The sequence below is a fragment of the Scyliorhinus canicula genome, chromosome 21 (genome assembly GCF_902713615.1).
Source record: "Scyliorhinus canicula chromosome 21, sScyCan1.1, whole genome shotgun sequence".
Lineage (NCBI taxonomy): Eukaryota > Metazoa > Chordata > Chondrichthyes > Carcharhiniformes > Scyliorhinidae > Scyliorhinus > Scyliorhinus canicula.
In genome coordinates this window covers 36,997,660-37,018,014 of record NC_052166.1, presented here as the reverse complement: position 1 = coordinate 37,018,014, position 20,355 = coordinate 36,997,660, and the positions used below count along the sequence as shown (strand labels likewise).

General features: G+C 46.0%; 1 protein-coding gene across 2 annotated transcripts; it reads left to right on the top strand.

Moving 5' to 3' along the window:
• Positions 1 to 927: 927 nt before the first annotated feature.
• On the top strand, positions 928 to 20,157 carry LOC119955743 (glutamine synthetase-like). Of its 2 annotated transcripts, none has more exons than XM_038782256.1 (7): positions 928 to 1,092; positions 1,192 to 1,365; positions 1,498 to 1,659; positions 1,931 to 2,077; positions 2,779 to 2,906; positions 2,991 to 3,190; positions 19,426 to 20,157. In XM_038782256.1, the coding sequence occupies exons 2-7, from the start codon at positions 1,200 to 1,202 to the stop codon at positions 19,721 to 19,723; spliced, it is 1,101 nt and encodes a 366-aa protein (XP_038638184.1). In that variant the 5' UTR covers positions 928 to 1,092; positions 1,192 to 1,199; the 3' UTR covers positions 19,724 to 20,157. The 2 variants fall into 2 exon arrangements, with proteins under 2 accessions (XP_038638184.1, XP_038638185.1); XM_038782257.1 differs by having other exon boundaries at positions 938 to 1,034.
• The last annotated feature ends 198 nt before the right edge of the window (positions 20,158 to 20,355 follow it).

The following is a 20,355-nucleotide window of genomic DNA, read 5'->3' as shown; positions in this document are numbered from 1 at the left end:
TACTTTACTTACTTAGCAATGCGGGACTCAGGAATGATGCTACTAAATGAAATCTTCTGTGAAGGTATGGGTAATACCGGGGGATAACTTGAAAACATAGTTTGACCTGAATAGCACCCACGAAGCCTGCATAGAAGTCGGGGAGTGAGAATCCCTGTTCACCATTTAGAATGTCGGCCCTTTTTGGTATAGGGGGACTTCTAAGAATAGTGGTGAGTTTTCTTTTTTTTAATTTAGATTACCCAATTATTTTTTCCAATTAAGGGGCAATTTAGCGTGGCCAATCCACCTACTCTGCACATTTTTGGGTTGTGGGGGCGAAACCCATGCAGACACGGGGAGAATGTGCAAACTCCACACAGACAGTGACCCAGAGCCGGGATCGAACCTGGGACCTCAGCGCCGTGAGGCGGTTGTGCTAACCACTAGGCCACCGTGCTGCCCTTAGTGGTGAGTTTTCAACAACACACCTTAAGTGTGAGGTTATCCAATAGGACCAAAAAAAAAGGATAGAGCAGAGTACTTTCTAAATGGAGGCAAGGTACAGTGGGGAGAAAGTGCAAACTCCGCACAATCACCCAAGGCTGGAATTGAACCCGGGTCCCTGGAGCTGTGAGACAGCAGTGGTAACCACTGTGCCACCCTGTATATTTATGAATGATGAAACATTTTCTATAACTCATTATGAATTTTGTGGTGTACTAAATGTGGTCTTATTCATGAGGGAGGGGGTGGTGGTCGTGAACAAGCCCGATTTTCATGAAAATGAAGGAGGGCCACTCGTGCTGCCCTCTCACTAGCCTAGGTTGGGGCGCATTGGTTGAGTCAATGTGCTGTCAACCACGCCCTGTACACGTCGTGCTTAACTTCCATTGGGAAGTCATTCAATTCCTCAGTGATGCGATTAAAACCCCACCTCTACACGTGTCAGCCTATGAGTCGTCACTCTGGGCGGGACGGATATTGACAATTTATCAATTGGTCGCTCCCTGCCCCCTTTCTGTATCAGTCTGTCGGAGACGGTATCCTGAACGGTAGGTGCTGTGGCCAATTTTGCCTTCTTAAATAGTTCCTCCTGGAGTTGAGCGAGTGGTGAGTACAGAAACATCCCCGTGTAGTGTCGAGAAGAACTTGGCGTTTCTCTTTTCAATGATCTGACGTTTTGCACTTTTATTTTATTTTTTTGGAAAGCTGTCAGGATGTCAGTGGCTGTAAGTTCCAAGCTGAATAAAGCCGTCCGGGAACAGTACCTTAAACTGCCCCAGGGTGACAAGGTGCAGGCTACCTACGTGTGGATCGATGGTACAGGAGAATGTCTTCGCAGTAAAACCAAAACTCTGGATTTTGAGCCCAAGACTGTTCAAGGTCACGTATTTATAAAAGTTTACCCCAACACACACACACACACACACACAGTAATGCTGTCTGTGACTTCATTCAGAAGATTTTTAAACTTGCCTGATTGAAAGCTTTGCTTTCTTCCCCCACTTCCAACAGATATCCCGGAGTGGGATTTTGATGGCTCGAGTACCTTTCAATCGGAAGGCTCCAACAGCGACATGTATCTGATTCCGGTCCGCATGTTCCGGGATCCTTTCACCCTGGATCCCAACAAGCTTGTGCTCTGCCAAGTTCTCAAATACAATAGGAAGCCGGCAGGTGAGTTCTGTGGAACTGCTGCCTAGTTGAATTGGCTTGAATTAATGTTGGTTGATGTTTTGACTTTTTTGGGGGGAGGTGGGAGGAGGAGATATCCTGGAAAGGTTACCAAGCGACTATTCCCCTTCCTGTTTAAATAGTATAATTTCCTAGCCTCTTTTATTTTTCTCTCTTTCTTTCTCCCCCCCCCCCCCCAATTCTATTCCATTCCTCAAATGTTATCCATGTATTTTTTGGTTTGGAAACCTAACTGCTCCAAATTGTGTTGTAGAAACTAACTTGAGACAAACGTGTAAAGAGGTGATGGACAAGGCGAGCTCCTCTCACCCCTGGTTTGGGTTGGAACAAGAATACACTCTGTTAGGAATCAATGGACATCCTTATGGCTGGCCTGAAAATGGGTTTCCAGGGCCACAAGGTGAGTAGAGACATTATGGGATGTCCTTGGCAGCTGCATTTTTTTAAAGCTAATTTTACCCCAGTTTTCACATTTTGATTTAATAAGTTTCTGTTCCTATTTCTTTTTTGGGCAATGCTCCTTTTTAGGAGTGGCCCCTTTTAATTTATCCCTCTGGTAATTTCTGTTCTATTCTGTTGATTGGCTCTAAAACATCAATAACATCTATGCTATTGTGGGGGGGAGTGGGGGGCAATAGTTGAGGCATGCCTCTTATTTTCTGGGAACTTTATGTTTTTAACTTCTCCCTGTTTTATTTCCAAGAATTAATAAAAGGGCAGATTTTGTGGCTTCTAGCCAAATGTATTGGAATGACATCAGTCATGGACCTTGGCCCACATGAAGTTATCATTTTATGGGTGTTGAGGAAACCCATTTCAGTTGGAATGAGGGAATTAATACATGTATTGGCACAGAACAGTTTAACCAGTGAATTTGTCAAGAATGTGAATATAGTAACCTGGGGACAAGAGGTGTCACTTGATAAATTTATTATACACAATAGGGTTAAATAGTCTGGTTCTAAGTTACAGTAAATAGCTAAGTATTGCTAGCTTGTAAAGTTACTTCTAACTTAAAAATAGAGATGTAAGATGAACATTGTAAATGAGATGTTGTGAAATAACCCACACAGTTGCTGCATTCCGATTAATTTATAACAGGACCCTACTATTGTGGAGTTGGAGCAGATAAAACCTTTGGTAGAGATATAGTGGAAGCTCACTATAAAGCATGCTTCTATGCTGGAGTGACGATATCGGGAACCAATGCTGAAGTCATGCCATCGCAGGTATAAATTTGGGCAGAGGTTGCATGCTTGTCTGGTAGTTCAAAGGAAATTGAATTTAACTATGAGCTTATTTATCTCTTCCAGTGGGAATTTCAAGTGGGAACATGTGAAGGGATAGAACTGGGAGATCACTTGTGGATTGGCAGATATATCCTTCATCGCATTTGTGAAGACTTTGGAGTTGTCGCTACATTTGACCCAAAGCCAATAACTGGAAATTGGAATGGAGCTGGATGCCATGCTAACTTCAGCACAGAAGCCATGCGGAAGGAAGGCGGGATCAAGTAAGATTTTAATCATCTGTAATTATATATCTATGGGTTCAGTGATATCAAGAAACGTGTTGCTTGAGAGTAAGTAGGTCAGTTTAAACTGATTTATCAATGACTAAAATCAAGTCAATTTAAACATTTTCAGTAAGTATCTATGATAGATCTACTTGGTAATGAAGGTGATACATTTGAAATGTCAGGAACTTTTGGTTCCAAATTCATTAGTTTTGGATGGATAATTGCAGCATTAATTGGCATCAGTTGGCAGATATTATCCTTGTATTAAGTAGCCCAAAACAAATTCTATGGATCTTTACCCTAGTTACCACTTTGAAGGTACTATTGGGATATTTTGTATCCTTCCCAAGAACTATACCCTCTGCACCGTGAAGTCTATGGTCTAAATCACATGAGCTACATCCACCACTGATTTATAAATGTTTATTTTCTGAATTGAACATCCTAAAACTGTCCCAGTAGGAATGTTGCCCCTTGGATATAGAACTTGTGATTTGGATAGAGAACTGGTTGGCAGACAGGAAACAGAGTGGGAATAAACGGGTCCTTTTTCAGAGTGGCAGGCAGTGACTAGTGGGGCACCACAGGATCCATGCTGGAACCCCCAGCTGTTCACAATATACATTAATGAGTTGAACAAAGGAATTGCATGCAATATCTCCAGATTTGCAGATGACACTAAGCTGGGTGGCAGGAAGCAGAGAGGCTGCAGGGTAACTTGTAGGCAAATAATCGGCAAATGCAATATTATGTAGGTAAATGTGAGGTTATCCACTTGGGTGGCAAAAACAGGAAGGCAGATTATTATCTTGATGGTGGCAGTTCAGGAAAGGGGATGTGCAACGAGACCCGAGAGTCATGATGGAACAGTTGCTGAAGGTTGGCATGCAGGTACAGCAGGCAGTGAGGAAAACTAATGGAATGCTGGCGTTCATAGTGAGAGGATTTGAAGTAAAGGCGTAGGGTTGTCTTGCTGTAGTTATACAGGGCCTTGGTGAGGCCACAGCTTGTGTGCAGTTTTGGTTTCCTAGTTTGAGGAAGGACATTCTTGCTATTAAAGGTTGCCCAGCAAAGGTTCACCAGACTAATTCCTGGGATGTCAGGACTGACAAATGGAAGACTAGATTGACTGACTGGGCCTGTACTCATTGGAGTTTAGAAGAATGAGCGGGTATCCCCTAGAAACATATAAAATCCTGATGAGTCTGGACAGGCTAGATGCGGGAAAAATGTTCCCGATGTTGAGGACGTCCAGAACTAGGGGGTTACAGCCTAAGAATAAGAGGTAAGCCCTTCAGGACTGAGTTGAGGAAGAACTCGGAGTTATGAACTTGTGGAATTCACTACCACAGAAAGCTGTCGGGGCCAGTTGGTTGGATATTATCAAGAGGGAGCTGGATGTGGCCCTTGCGATTCAAGGGGTATGGAGAGAAAGCAGGAGTGGGATACTGAATTTGTATGATCAACGTGATCATATTGAATGGTGGTGAATGCTTGGAAGGGCCGAATGGCTGACTCTTGCACCTATTTTACTATGTTCCTAACATAACCATCCACAAGGAAACAGACAAAGGGACAATGCCTAATGGTTGGATCCAAGTCTTTCAGGTGTGTGTTTGTGGTAGATGATTAGAATTCTATTGTACAATTAAGTTAATTCTCAGTTAATTAATTTTAATTGAGATTAGCAGATTTGTTAACTGGATGTGTCCATAACCAGATGTACTGAGGGGTCTGGCAATGGTTGGTATATGGTGTTAGATCATCAATCGGATATGAATTTGTTTGTGCTTGCATAGTTATCTCCTATTCTTTACTATTCCAATGCTAATGTGGCCCATCTCACGTCCTCCACATTTATAAACTTCAGTTCTTATCGTGTCCTGCAGTTCCACTTGCTATTAAACTGTCCTCCCTGAACTATTATTGGTTTCTAGTTCCCTAAAATGCCATTCATTTCCAATTGTTATGTTTAAATTTTTTTTTTTTTGCATTGTCCCTCCCAATAACAGTGGTTCCCCTCTACAACCGTTTTTGAATTTTACTGTTCCTCTAATTGGTACTTACCTTCCAGTCTTTGCCCCACCCAACCCTGTGCTACAAAATTCCCTCCCTAAATATTTTACCCCCCCCCCCCACCAAATCTCATTGACTGAGCTTTTGATTTGCCTATCTGGGGTGGCACTGCACTGCAGCCTCACAGCACCAGAGACCTGTGGTCAATTCTGACCTTGGGCAACTGGCTGGAGTTTGCACTTCCTGTGTTTTGCGTGGGTTTTCTCCCTGTTGGGTTATGGGGATAGGGTCTAGGTGGGCTACTTAGTGTTGGTGCAGACTAGATGGGCTGATAAGCCTCCTTCTGTACTGTAGGATTCTGAGTCCCTCAAGATCATAAGATCAGAATATTTTCCCTTCTAGCACCTGCTCTGATTTTATTGAATGTTTTTATATAGTGTCCATTAATATTGATTACTTTTTAAACTAATCTTGCATGCTTTTATTATTGGTTGATGACTATCTACTTTGGAATTTTGTAAGAGCTTTCTATCAAGTGATTTTTAACAAATATTGTCCGTTGCATTGGTTCAGGATCAGTGTCATTTTCAATGCAAAAATCAATAAACCAAGGAAAAGGCTATTTTGGATCTGGTGGTGTATGATGAGACTGGATTAATTAATAATGGGTCCTCTAGGTAAGAGAAGTCCTGACGCGGTAAGAGTTAAAAATGAGAAATGTGGGTCTGTAACTAGTGTCAAGGCAAATCAGTTGGCTAAAGTGAAATGCGAAAGTAGCTGAGAGAAGCTATGGAAGACATTTAAGCAGATAAGATGCCAAGATGCATAATCCATCCATGGAATTAAGGATGGTATCTAATTGCAAAAGAAAAATGTATAATGCTCCAACGATTAGTGGTAGGCCAGCAGATTGGAAGAACTTTAGAAACGAGCAAAACCTGCCCTTTCAAGAAATGACTAATATCAAAAAAGGAAATAAGTAGTGACAGTTACCATGTCACATGTCTGCACAATTAATAATGAGGAATGACAGACTTTGAAGTATTTTATATCTCTCTTCACAATACAAGAGACCTAAAGCATCACTTGAGGAGGAAAAAGTACAAAGAAAATGAATGGGGCTTGAGACTTCAGTAGGGTGGTGTGAAAGGAAGTGGCTGAAGAGATGGTGGATGCCCTGTTTGTGATCTTCAACGTTCTCTAGATTTTTGGAAGATTGCAGTGAGAATTGGAAATAACCACTGAGGAAACCGTAGGCCAGTTAATCTAAGATCTGTTTTTAGGAAAATGTTGGAATCCATCATTGAGTAGTTGTGGATATCTAGACAATTGTAATCTAATTGGGCAGAGAAAACATGGTTTTGTGAAAGGGAAATTGTGTTTGATAAATGAGATGTAACCAGCAGGTTGGATGAAGGGGAACCAACATGTGTAAAAGGTTCCTGAGAAAGGCAAGCACATTGGGGTGATATATTGGTACAAGTGGAGGATTAACTAACAGGATGCTGTTTCAATTGGCAAACAAACTAATGGAGGGCCATAGGAGCTAGTGCTCAGACCTCTGCTATTTATGATCTATTTAATGACTTTTGTAAAGGGACTATATTGTAACCAAATTGCTGCTGATAAAGTTTGAGGAGGATACTAAGTCTGCAAAGGGATAGGCGACTGGGGGAACTATCGTTTAGAATGGTAGGGGGAAGTTTTAGGGATCTAGGCATCCAGGTAGTGTGGGAATGGGGAATAGCTACACAATAATCTGGCCCATCTGGTGGACCAAATGAAGGACAATTTTCGGAGGCTGGACGCACTCCTGTTGTCACTAGCTGGGAGGGTCCAGACAGTGAAGATGATGGTCCTTCTGAGATTCCTGTTTGTGTTCCAGTGTCTCCCCATCTTTATTCCGCGGACCTTTTTTAAACAGGTTAACAAGTTATTACGGGCGGGCAAGACCCTGCGAGTAAAGAAGGGGATATGGAGCGGAGCCGGGGAGAGGGCGGGCTGGCGCTGCCAAACTTCAGTAACTATTACTCGGCGGCGAACCATGATCAGGAAGTGGGTGGTGGGGGGAGGGTCGGCATGGGAGTGTATGGAGGCAGCTTCATGTAAGGGAACCAGCTTGGGGGCGTTGATAACATTGCCTCTGCCATTCCCGCCAGCACGGTACTCCACCAGCCCTGAGAGTCTGGGGGCAATGAAACCTGGTAGCCTGGAGACGGATACTATTGGCTTGGAGGAACTCCTAGCCCCCGAAGTCGGAGACCTGATATCTGACATGGCGAGCTTTCTCTGTTTGGAGAAAATCAAGTTCGCCTTGGGAGGGTCACTGTTGAGGTTCGCCCAGAGGTGGCAACCGTTCATCGACTTCTTTGCAGAAAACTAATCGTTAGCAGAAGGGGGGGGGGGGTTAGTTTAGTTTAGAGTAGGGGGTTATGTTGCTCGTTATGCTTTTACTTAATTGCTCTGTTTTAATAACCTTTGCTCTCGAGTCGCCAGGTATCTTTCTGATACCACCACGAGGTTCAAAGCCAAGTGCTAATCAATAACTCAATAAACCAGTTAGTAAGTTTCAAATCAATACACATTTATTATACACAGTCAATCACTACTCATGCATAAACTCTACTTACTAAACTATCACTGCTACTAAAGGCCTATACTTAGCTTTCGAATGGCCCAGCAGGTCAGAGGAACAATGGCCTTTGTCCGGTTCTGAATCTGCTAGCTTCAAGCTGGTATGGAATAGTAGCTAGGAGCATCTATCTCGTAGTGTGCGTTGACTGGAGACTTACTTGGTTGATGCAGCTGCTAGGCAGGTCTCTCCTCGCTGAGAGTCATGGTCAAGAGTTCTTTTGAGAGCTGCCAAGAGAGCAAACTGAACTTGGGGACTCTATAGGTCCAAGAGGTTTCGCGTCCTTTTGGGCGTACACCGGACTTGGTCCCAATTAATTGGACCATTTCCCTATCGTTTTTATCGATTTCTCCAATACTGCAGTTCTCTGATCGTTGGGCGGACCCTGTGTCCATTGGCCTGCTTTTGTCCTAGCTCCCAGTGGCGCCAGGGAGTCTGGTTTGGTCCCGATTGATTCGATGTTTCTGGGGATCGCTCATTAGAATGTAGATGGCTATTGGTTTCGGTTCTGTCTGGGTTCTGCAAATCTTAATACACAGGAAACCTTGCACCTGCTTGTTTTCCTTGTAGCTGGCCAATTTTCCCTGTACTCTTTGTGGGCATCCATTTTGGAATCGGGACGTGGCCACCCCAGGTGGCTACACTCCCTCCTTGTGGTCTTCAACGTGAAGCGTGAAGGATCACATTACTGCGATGTCTTCATTCCCTGACCCAGCGGGCATTCATACTTGGGCTCTACTCTTACACTAACTATGCACATTCTCCCCGTGTTTGCGTGGGTTTCGCCCCCACAACCCAAAGATGTGCAGGCTAGGTGGATTGGCCACGCTAAATTGTCCCTTAATTTGGAAAAAATGAATTGGGTACTCTAAATTTATTTTAAAAACTATGCAATAAATTTTTAACAATTTTACATACACTTCATCAAAACTCTATGTCATTAAGGACATGCATTACCAAACAAAAACTGGAACCTCTAACTATCCTCAATAAACCACTCACTTAAATCATTCAAACATACTAACTTCCTAACTGTACAAATAGCAGCATTCAAATTTTCCTCTGGTTTGGCAGTCAAACCCAGAGTTTTACAATCCTTTAGTCATAAATGAACACATTTCTTTATTTACAAATTAAGACGCACAAACAAAACAAATGTTCTTTATTCCATGTCAAGGGGTTCGGGGGCTTGGTGGAAACTGAAAATAGGGGATCTTATTCTGTATACCGGGGTGCGAGAGCGGTAGGCTCTCCTTCGCCATTTCTTCATGCGAATAGTCTGCACAATGCTGCAGAGTATCGCCAGTGCTAGAAGTGCTTCAACAACATACAAAAGGGAATACCATGTGATAAACGTATCACACCATGTCGGGGTACTGTTGGTAGTTACTGGGCCCTGTGTACTATGGGGGAGTGAATCATTGACGGCCTGTGGAGTGGGGATGAGGGGGTTTGCATTCACGTGCAACCAAATGCATACTGTCCAAAGATGGAGGATGAAGTCAAGAGGTCTTCTCCTCTTGTCCAGGAGCTTCTGGAATTCTGTGGATACAAGCATGACATCTGTTATTATCTTGCTTAAGATTTCGTGTGTTAGTCTGTCAGTCCTTTAGTGTCAATTTCCCTTTATAATTGGTCACCATCTGTGACTCCCTCATTTTTTTTTAAACCGAATTTCAGGACAAGACACACTTAAAAATACTGAAGCAGTGCGAGCCGTCTCGCAGGCTGTGCGATTTACCATCCCAATGTTTGAGGATGTAAATAGCGTGAGGAGAAGCAACCGAAGGGTTACTATAAAACAAAACAAAAACTTTTGAAACAAAGGAGCCAAAATGAGGTGCATATGGGCCGCGACGGGTAACACTTGGATGGGATCCCGGGTAGGGCGGGCTGTGCTCTACCCGAGCTTAACTGACCAGAGGGGGGGGGGGGGTCCTCAGACAGGGCGGGGGTTAGTGCCGTTTCTCCACTGCCTGAGTAACCGGCAAGAACGGGCAAGAATTTAGTCATCGTGGGGGTTGCAGTAATGCCTCTACCGTCGAATCGGAAGAGCAGTTACGAACTGTGTTCTGGCAAGTTCTCAGTGATTTCGGCTGATAAGCTTACTGGCAAGTTCTCATAGGTTTCTGCGGACAAATTGGCGTGGGGTTGTGGAAGGCTGTTTAAATTCAAACAAAGAACATTTGACAAACACAAACAAACATGCAACGAATATCGTGCAGGTTCCATCAGAAAGGACACCGTTTCTCTCTAGCGGTTCCTTATTAACATCATCTGGACATCTCCGTTATCTGTTGCGAAGAGGGTCGCAAAGGGATTCGCGTGGTGAGAGTCAGACTTCATGTCATCTTCTTCTCCCAGCTGCCATACTCTTGTACGGATAAGGTTCGTCAAAGCTGCGTCGTGACTTGGGGTTCATCTCAACGTTCCGGATGAGTCTGAACGAATTGTCGCGGTGCCATATAAGTGTGTCAAGTTCGGAGGTAATGGAGTCAGGGTCGTCATCGTAGGGCGGTGGTTCTGGGTGTGGGGCCTTTAAGGTATGTGATCACTAAGGGATCACTCTAATCGTGTTCAGAGTTGCTGGGAGTGGGGCCTGTTGCAGGGGGGATAGTATCGTGGTGTGCTGTGGCTGTCGTCGGTGTCTCCGCAGTTGCTGTCGCTGTAGCTGAAGTCAGTGGGCGTGGAGAGGCGGAGTTGAGGTAGAGTCTGTGGATGGGCTGGACTGGCTGGGGATGGTAGGAATGTGTCTTCTGTGGGTGGGGCGGGGCGAGGTCCTCTGCTGCGGTGAGCAGAACGTGGCGTGCGTGGTTGGACTGCGAGCCATATGCCTTGAGCTGGTTAATATGAAACCACGCAGTCTTGCCGTTGGGGTACTTTATCTTATACACAGAGGGGCTTACTTTGTCTGAAATGGAGTACGGACCTGAGTACTTGGGTGACAGGAATGTACTGGGGTTGTAAAGGGATAGCATGACCTGCTGTCCTGCTGCAAACTCAGTCGCATGCACTGTCTTGTCGAAACAAGCCTTGCTCTGTTTCTTTCTTGTGCCCAATTTGACTGCGGCTGCTAGCTGAGCCGTTTTAACGTTATCGATTAGCTGTCGCACAGCGTTCTTGTGGGTGAGGGCTGTCACTTTGGGGCTGGTCAAGTCTAGTCCCAATAAATATTCTGTGCCTTTCATGGGGTGTCTGGTCATGAGAGTGTGGGGGGGGGTGTATTCTGTGGATGTGGAAACCGTGTTCCGTAAAAACATGACAGCAAATGGGAGGACTGAGTCCCATGAGCTGTTGTTCTGTTGAACCATCTTTCTGAGGGTGGCTTTTGGGGTCCGATTCATTCTCTTGACAATACCGCTTGGCTGAGGGTGGTATGCTATGTGAATTTTGAGTAATGCCAAATATTGTCAGGATGTTTTTCGTAACGCGTCCTGTGAAATGGGAGCCTTGGTCAGATTCAATGCTGCGGGGGAGTCCCCATCTCGTAAAGATGTGGTCAGAATTTTGGCTGTGGTCTTCACCGTATTAATTCTTGATGGGAATGCCTCTACCCATTTTGCAAATGTGTCGATGACCACTCAACACATTTGTAACCATTTCTGCAAAGGGGTAAGGGTTCTATAAAGTCAATCTGGAGGTTAGTCCATGGGCCATTAACGGGGTGGGTGTGGCTAAGTTGAGCCTTTTTTTGCATATCTGCCCGGATTGTTCTGGGCACAGATCAAGCAATTATCAACGTAGTGGGTGATGTCTGCTTTTAAATTTGGCCACCAACAGAGCTGCCTGAGGTGGGCTACCGTGGGCTCAATTCTCTGATGTCCATGACTGTCATTGGAACAAACAAATGAGTTGATTCCTGTCCTGCTCAGTAACTACATAAAGACTATCAGCATGACACCGTCATGTGTGGTTATAGAGTTCCTAAATTTGTCGTAAGGGGCTGGGAAGTTTCCCTTTAAAATTTCCCTGAGCTTTTCGTCTTGTCGCTGGGCCTGCATTAAATCTTGGATATTTGCCTGAGACCTGCACTGCGCGTACTGGCTCGCTTTTGGGGGGGTTCCAAAAATAACCATGCCTGGAGCCTGCTTTAGCTAGTGCGTCAGCTTTCACATTTCCAGGTGGGGAAGAATGGTGGTGACTGCGAACTTTGAATATGCCATATATCCTGTCCTTTGCCTGCTTTAAAATATGGTGGAGTAATGGGGCTGATGGTAAGGGTTTCTCGTCTGTGGAAACAAATCCTCTTGCTTCCCACAGGGGTAGGAATTCTGTCAAGCTGTTGCAGACATACAGGCTGTCTGAGTATATGTCTGCTGGGCTGGGGAACGAATCGGGGTGATCTACTATATAAGCAATTGCTGCCAGTTCTGCTGCCTGCGAGCCCAAGTGTCCTGGTAACGGAAGTGAAATTTCCTCTAGGGCGCGTCCCTGCACGTCCTCTACATAAATTCCGCATCCTGTTATGCGTTTACTGTCCAGTACTGTGGAAGAGCCATCCACATATATTCTCAGGGGTGCGCACGTGTCTGTGGGCTGGGGTCTCTGGGGTGAACTACCTATGTTCTTGGGAGGTGTTTTTGCGATGAAGGGCCTGTGTTGTGGTGTGGTGAGATAATCTCACATTCATGAGGGGTGCCTGGGTACTGTAAATTGTCTGCAAGGAAAGTGTGGGTTTAACTGTGATGTCCCGTCCCTGTAAAAGAAGGGTCCAACGGGCTGCTCGGATTTGGCTGACTGTGCCATCTTTAAGTCGGCCGTCTAACAATAGCTGTGTTGGGGTGTGTTGTGTGAGGATGGTGAGGGGGTTGAGTCCTGTTATATATGAAAAATACTGAACCGCCCAAAAAACTGCGAGCAGGTGCCTTTCACAGGCAGAAAATCCTTGTTCGACAGGATCTAAAACTCCTTGAGGCATAAGTCTTAACTGTTCGTGCTGTTCCTGGAGGAGCACGGCCGAAAGGGTTTGGTCGGTACTCGCTACCTCTATTGCGTAGGGGGAGAGTGGGTCTGGAACCTGTAGTGCGGGGGCTGCAATGAGTGCGTGTTTTAAAGCGTCCATGGCATCTGTATGCTGCGGAAGCCATTCCCACGGTGCTTTTTTCTTCAGAAGGTCGGATAGGGGCGTTGCTTTAATGGCGAAACCGTCGACATGGTTTCAGCAGTAGCCAACCAGTCCTAAAAATGACCGGAGGGCTGAGACATTTTGGGGAAGGGGCAATTTGACAATCGAGTCAATCCTTTTATGCTCGATCCCGCGTTTACCATGCATGATAATTGTTCCCAAATATATTACCTTGTCTTCCAAAATTTGGGCCTTTTTTGGGGTTAACCTTGCATCCAATTTCTTTCAGGAGTTCTGCTAGAATCGATCTTGTGTTCTGACTCTGTGTCTGTCTGCAGTAACCGGTCGTTTACGTACTGGACCAGACATTCGGGGTGGGAAAATTTAGATAAGCCATTTGCCAGCTGTGTGTGGAAAATGGAGGGGGATTTGTGGAAGGCATGTCCACGTGTATTGCTGACCTTTAAAGGCGAAAGCAAATTTATACTGGTACGCTTTAGCCAATGGAATGGACCAGAATCCGTTGCTGATCTCCAAAACCGTAAAATATCGTGAATGGAGTCCCTGCTTAAGCATGGTCTCGGGACTTGTGGCTACAGTGGGAGCTGCTGCTGGAGTGACTTTGTTGAGTTCCTGATAATCAATGGTCAGTCGACGTGATCCATCAGGTTTTCTTACTGGCCAAATCGGCGCATCATTAGTGGAGGCTACTGATCTTAGTACGCCCTGTTCTAATAAGCTGTCTATAACTTTTGAGATTTCTCCCTCTGCTTCCTGGGAAATCCGTACTGCGTCTGGGGTCAGGTCCTGTAATCTGAACCGAGCCAGCCATTCTGCCACAGTCTTGCTTATGATGTGCAAATGCTGCTCTGTTTACCTGCACAACTGCCCGAACCTGCTTGTCTGTGCTAAGTGTGCTCGGGTCAAAACAGTATTCGCCGTCTGCGCTGATCCTATTAGCATAGTCTCCTACTGTGAGTGTGGCGGGGGCTCTTGCTGTTTTTGCCATTCTCCTGACACATTTGTTTACTGGATCAAATGAGAGGTTCTGGGAGCTCATGAAATCAATTCCCAAAATGTGTTCTGCTGTTTGGGATAGATCAACTAAAACTATGGGGTGTTTGGTTGTTATATTGCCAATCAGAATGGATACAGGGGCTGTGATGTGTTCCTGCTGTGAGTGGCCTGTAAAGCCGCTGAGTGTGATGGTGTCTATAGTGGGCCACGTGTCTTTCTGAAACATGGTGGAGGAATTAAGTGTGGTGCGGGACCCTCCTAGTGTCCCAAAGAAATTCAACGGGCTGACCCCGTACTTTTGCTGCAACGACCGGTCGGCTGGACTTATCCCAAAGGGTGTCACAGACCCAAGTTGGGGAGCCCGAACACCGTTGGTCTGTGCCGTTCATGCCTGCCTGGTCTGAACGGGCGCTTGCACTGTGAATAGGCTTTGTCCTATTCCTATTTAGGGTGCCTGTCTGTTGGGCTCTCTGTGGCTTTTGTGGGGCATTTCATTCTCGTTCAAAGTGTCCTAATTGACCACAGTTGTAACACTCCTGTGATTTCTGGGGTGGGCTGTTTCTACCTTCATTTACCCATGCGGGGTTCTGGTGCGTTTTTACTGCCTGCTCTTCATCGGGTTTCCTGAATGCGGGTTTATTCTGTACGGATTGCTCCCAAGCGCGGGACAACCTTTTTAAAACCCATTTTTCGTTGTGGGCCTCATCTGAGGGGTCATAATTCGCACAAGCTCTCTGTCCTGCCTCTGTTGTGTGAGAGATCGGGATTCAAGTCCATTTGGCCATGTTAACGGAGGACAAATGGGCGCGGGCTAAGTCTCCGAAAACTGCCGTGAAATGAATCCACAAGCGTCCAGCAAATGCTGTGGGGTGTTCTGTTTTCTTCTGCCTGCATCTATTCAGGCCTTCTACTGGGTCGCCTCGGTTATAGCCGATCGCATCAAGGATCGCTGTGTGCATTTCTGCTAGGGTGCCTCCTCGTACATTCTGTGGGTCGGGAAGGGCTGCTACTGCGGAAGGGTCTAGACTCAAAGCTGTGAGCTTTACCCTGCTCTCTCTTGTCCAGGCCGTACATGGTTGCCTGCTGCTTAACCTTTGCAAAGAATTGGTGGGGGTCTGAAGTGGGGAGGAAGGGTGTGATTTTCTCGCACGCGTCCCGTAATTGGGTCACGGTTAAGGGGGTCGTATACATGAAATCTGTGTCTCCGTCTGCGGTTGGTGGTTACTGGATTCATGGGGGTGTGTTCTATCTGTTCTGTAGGGGGTTGGGGTGCTCTTCTTTTCTGGGGCTTCTCTTGTGCACATGCTCCATGTACGTACCTATGCGCTGTCTCATTTAACTCTTGCCAGTCGGGGCCGTTTTCCTCATTTAATTGGGATCCAAATGTGCTTTGAAAGCCATTCTGGACTGAAAGCAGAGATTGCAGTTCTGCAATCTGCTTCTGGCACTTTGCATGGCCTACCAAGCTCTGTCTTTGTTCCGTGGTGGAAGCATGGAGCGCTCCTAGGGCTGCCTTTAAATCACTGCACTGCTTCTGCAATGCCTCTACCTGCTGTTCCGTTTCTTGTCTTACCAGGACTGCACGTTGTGTGTCCTGGTAGGCCTTGTCGTACTGGGTCTGGAAGCTGCTTAAGTGTGCCAGACAAGACTGGTGTGCCTTCTTGGCATCATCCACCTCTGTCTTTTGCTGCCAACCTCCCTTTTAACTCTGTTCTCCTTCTCTATGTCGCTTACATCGACTTTACTCATCGTATCTCTCATCTATCTCTTTACGGAGCGTCCTAACGACCTCCTCTGTGCCTCGCAATTGTGCCAGACAGGACACGGTTGCCATCGGCTTGCAAGCTTTCCCAAGCTCCTCTTGTGGATCTCTGTCAGGTTCTCCCACCAAGTATGTCCTATACTCCCAGGACCTGTTTCCTCATTTGCACAAAATTCGCTCCAAAGGGGCCATCCTTTCTCTTTGAGGTACTTCCTTATTTCCTCTTCCCAAATGGGACACTGTCCTACTCTACTGGTCGCTGCGACCACAAATTCCTGCAGGTTCATAAGGCGTTCCATTTCCTTCATTGCCATTTTTCCTCTCTGAGTTCTCTTTAAATTTGGAACAAGGGGTAACAAAGCAGTGCTGCAAACACGGTTACAGCTTTCGCTAATTTCCGGAATACAAACTCCCGACAGAATTTGTTGTGAAAAACTATCATATATCCCTGTTAGTACGCATGCATTAACACACTTCCGAATTCTGGAGCATTGATCACAACTGCTTGAACACTTGTGGTTATTTCTGTTCCCAATTGGATTCTAATTCAAATTTTAGGTTCTCTCGGAGTGGGAGGGGGGCCACTTCTAAGTCGAGTCCCGTCTAGAGTTCGCCAATAAATGTTGCTCGTTATGCTTTTACTTAATTGCCCTGTTTTAATAACCTTTGCTCTCGAGTCGCCAGGTATCTTTCTGATACCACCATGAGGTTCAAAGCCAAGTGCTAATCAATAACTCAATAAACCAGTTAGTAAGTTTCAAATCAATACACATTTATTATACACACAGTCAATCACTACTCGTGCATAAACTCTACTTACTAAACTATCACTGCTACTAAAGGCCTATACTTAGCTTTCGAATGGCCCACCAGGTCAGAGGAACAATGGCCTTTGTCGGGTTCTGAATCTGCTGGCTTCAAGCTGGTATGGAATAGTAGCTAGGAGCATCTATCTCGTAGCGTGCGTTAACTGGAGACTTACTTGGTTGATGCAGCTGCTAGGCAGGTCTCTCCTTGCTGAGAGTCACGGTCAAGAGTTCTTTGAGAGCTGCCAAGAGAGCGAACTGAACTTGGGGACTCTACTTAACTTTATAGGTCCCAGGGGTTTCGCGCCCTTTTGGGTGTACCCCGGACTTGGTCCCAATTAATTGGACCATGTCCCAATCGTTTTTTATCGATTTCTCCAATACTGGAGTTGTTCCCTGATCGTTGGGTGGGCCCTATGTGTCCGTTGGCCTGCCTTTGTCCTAGCTCCCACGGGCGCCAGGGAGTCTGGTTTGGTCCCGATTGATTCAATGTTTCTGGGAATCGCTCATTGGTATGTAGATGGCTATTGGTTTCGGTTCTGCAAATCTTAATACACCGAAAACCTTGCACCTGCTTGTTTTCCTTGTAGCTGGCCAATTTTCCCTGTACTTTTTGCGGGCATCCATTTTGGAATCTGGACGTGGCCACCCCAGGTGGCTACAGTTAATAAAGGTGAGATCTATAAGGGAGGAAGCAGGTGCACTATAGAGTTATGTATAGTGTTTATTTTGTCGTAAAACCAAAAATACCTCAATAAAATGCTTGTCTGCAAAGGGATGAGTCGGGAAAAATGGTTGATGGAATATAATGTGGGTTATGTTGGCAGGAAAAGCACAGAGACCGCAGTACAGATCGGAGTGATCTGGTGCAGAAATCACTTAGTGTGCAGGTACAGCAAGTGATTCAGGAAACAAATGGAATTTTGCCCTTTTATTGCAAGGTGAATGGAGTATAAGAGCAGGAAAGTTGTACAGGGCATTGGTGAGACTGGAGTACAGTGTATAGTTTAAGGAAGGATATAATTGTATTGGAAGCAGATGATTTTCTCGACAGATTCCTTGGAAGAGGTCCTCTTATTTTATTTTTTTATTTTTAAATTTAGAGTACCCAATTAATTTTTTTCCAATTAAGGGGCAATTTAGCGTGGCCAATCCACCTATCCTGCACATCTTTGGGTTGTGGCGGTGAAACCCACGCAAACACGGGGAGAATATGCAAACTCCACACAGACAGTGACCCAGAGCAGGGATAGAATCTGGGACCTTGGTGCCGTGAGGCAGCAATGCTAACCATTGCGCCACCATGCTGTCCTGAAGAGGTCCTCCTTGTGAAGAAAAGTTGAGCTTTCATTGGAGTTTGGAAAAATGAGGTTATATTTTTTTTTAAAGGATTCTGAGGGGACTTGCAGAGAATGTTTCCTCTTGTGTGGAATCTAGAAGTAGGCAGCACTGGAAGAAAAGGGGTTCCTATTTTAAGATGAGAGATGAGGATTGAGGGTTTGGAATTTCTTTTTCACAGAGCAGTGGAGGCAGAATTAGGCCACTCTGCCCATCCAATCGTGGCTGATATTTTTCTCATCCCATTCTTCTGCCTTCTCCCCATAAACCCTAATCTCCTTATTGATCAAAACGCTATCTATCTCTGTCTTAAAGACACTCTGTGATTTGGCCCCCACAGCCTTATGCGGCAAAGAGTTCCACAGATTCACCATCCTCTGGTCGAAAAAATTCCTCCTCATCTCCGTTTTAAAGAATCGTCCCTTTAGTCTGAGATGGTGTCCTCTGCTTCTAGTCTTTCCTACAAGTGGAAACATCCTCTCCACGTCCATTCTATCCAGGCCTCGCAATATGTTGTAGGTTTCAATAGGATTCCCCCCTCATCCTTCTAAACTCCAATGAGTACAGACCCAGAGTCCTCAACCGTTCCTTCCTAAGCATTTCCCCATTCAGAAAATAGTCTATGCCTGAATTCCTCCTTCCAAAGAGCATGCCCTCACACTTTTTTCCACATTGTATTTCATCTGCCACTTAATTGCCCACTCTCCTAGCCTTTCCAAAGCCTTCTAAAGCCCCTTTGCTTCCTTATAGGGGACAGGTAGGAATGTGGAGGTGTGGCCACTTCAGGGGCGAAATTCTCCGACCCCCAGCAGGGTCGGAGAATTGTCTGGGGCCGCCAAAATTCCCGCCCCTGCCGTGGAAGAGATTCTCCGCCACCCGGGAAGTGGCGGGGCGGGAATCTCGCCACTCCGATCGGCGAGGCCCCTGCGGTGATTCTCCGGCCCAGATGGGCCAAAGTCCCGCCGCTGGGTGGCCTCTCCTGCCGCCGAGGTTTGAACCACCTCTGGTGGAGGCGGGATCGGCGGCGTGAGCGGGCCCCTGTGTCCTGGGGGGGGGGGCAATTGGACCCCGGGGGGTGCCCCCACGGTGGCCTGGCCCGCGATCGGGCCCCCTCCCTCAGACTCCGGGCCAGTGCCCTGGGTGCACTCTTTCTCCCTCCGCGGCCACCACGGCCTCCGCCATGGCGGAGGCGGAAGAGAAACCCACATCGTGCATGCGTCGGTGGTGACGTCTGCGCCGACCGGCGAAAGCCTTTCGGCCAGCCCCGCTGCCGGGGGTGCCGGTGTTTTGCGCCAGTCTTCTGGTGCCAACCGCTCCGGCGCAGGGCTAGCCTCCAAAGGTGGGGAGGCCTGACCCCGGAGTTGTTGGCGCCACTCCCCAACGCCGGGCCGGGTAGGGGAGAAACCCGCCCCAGATCAGCCGTAATCTTGTTGACTGGTGGAATAAATCTGAATAGCCCCCCCCCCCCCCCCTCCCCCCCGGTGTTTTTAATGACCTTGTGTAATGGGCACTTTGTTTTGTTCGAAGTAGAGCCTAGGTTGAAATTCTCCTGGATGAGGGCTGACATTTCCATGTATAAAATGTTTGATTTAGGTATATTGAAGAAGCGATTGAAAAGCTGAGTAAGAGGCACCAATACCACATCAGCGTGTATGATCCAAAACGAGGACAAGATAATTCCAGAAGGCTAACCGGACTGCACGAAACATCAACCATCCATGACTTCTCGGCTGGAATAGCAAACCGTGGGGCTAGTATTAGAATTCCCCGGGGGACTGGACAAAATGGTTGTGGATACTTGGAGGACAGAAGGCCAGCTGCCAACTGTGACCCTTATGCTGTCACTGAAGCTCTGGTCAGGACCTGTATCCTAAATGAAACGGGTAATTAGCTAAAATGTTGCACTCAGTGGGCCCTATAGCACCTAAGAAGATTGGTGATATTTTACCTAATCCAAAATGGTTTCATTTGTCAATATATGTATTAGACATGCATAACTTGTATTTTTAAACACCTACTTGAATATTAATAGTTATTTAATGCTCTGTATGGAAGCTTGATTACACCAGTAAATCTTAAAGCACACAATGTCCAATAATAGATGATTTTAGTGTCAAAACAGTCGGAATGGGTGTGGGAATTACACTTGTATAGTTTTCTGAATTAGTTTTTTACCTGACACCCGTTCGAATTACCTCTAGGATACTCCAATTGTTTCATTGATTCGAGGAGGGGCCTTAAACTTTAGTTCACCAACTTACAATAGGTTCATTTATATTGTGATATTTCAATGTTGTATGGAATAAACTTTTTTGGTCTCTTGTTTATTGTAATATATTTTTCTTGTAATAAACACCATGAATTATCAAAAACGAAATCTCAAAACGGGTACAGAATGTCCTAGCAAACCTAGGAACAAGTGCGACAGGCCAACTCCGAACTATTACTTCAGGAACTGGCACCTCCTTGGATTATATAATGGATCAGTTCAACTGCTTAACAAATGAGTGGGGTGGGTGAAAA

What these genes read in the sequence shown, in the direction of transcription:
- LOC119955743 (XM_038782256.1), top strand. Translation starts at nt 1,200, where the DNA reads ATGTCAGTGGCTGTAAGTTCCAAGCTGAATAAAGCCGTCCGGGAACAG. An exon ending in CTGAAGTCATGCCATCGCAG is followed by an intron (nt 2,907 to 2,990) that starts GTATAAATTTGG and finishes TATCTCTTCCAG; the next exon opens with TGGGAATTTCAAGTGGGAAC. An exon ending in CGGAAGGAAGGCGGGATCAA is followed by an intron (nt 3,191 to 19,425) that starts GTAAGATTTTAA and finishes TGTTTGATTTAG; the next exon opens with GTATATTGAAGAAGCGATTG.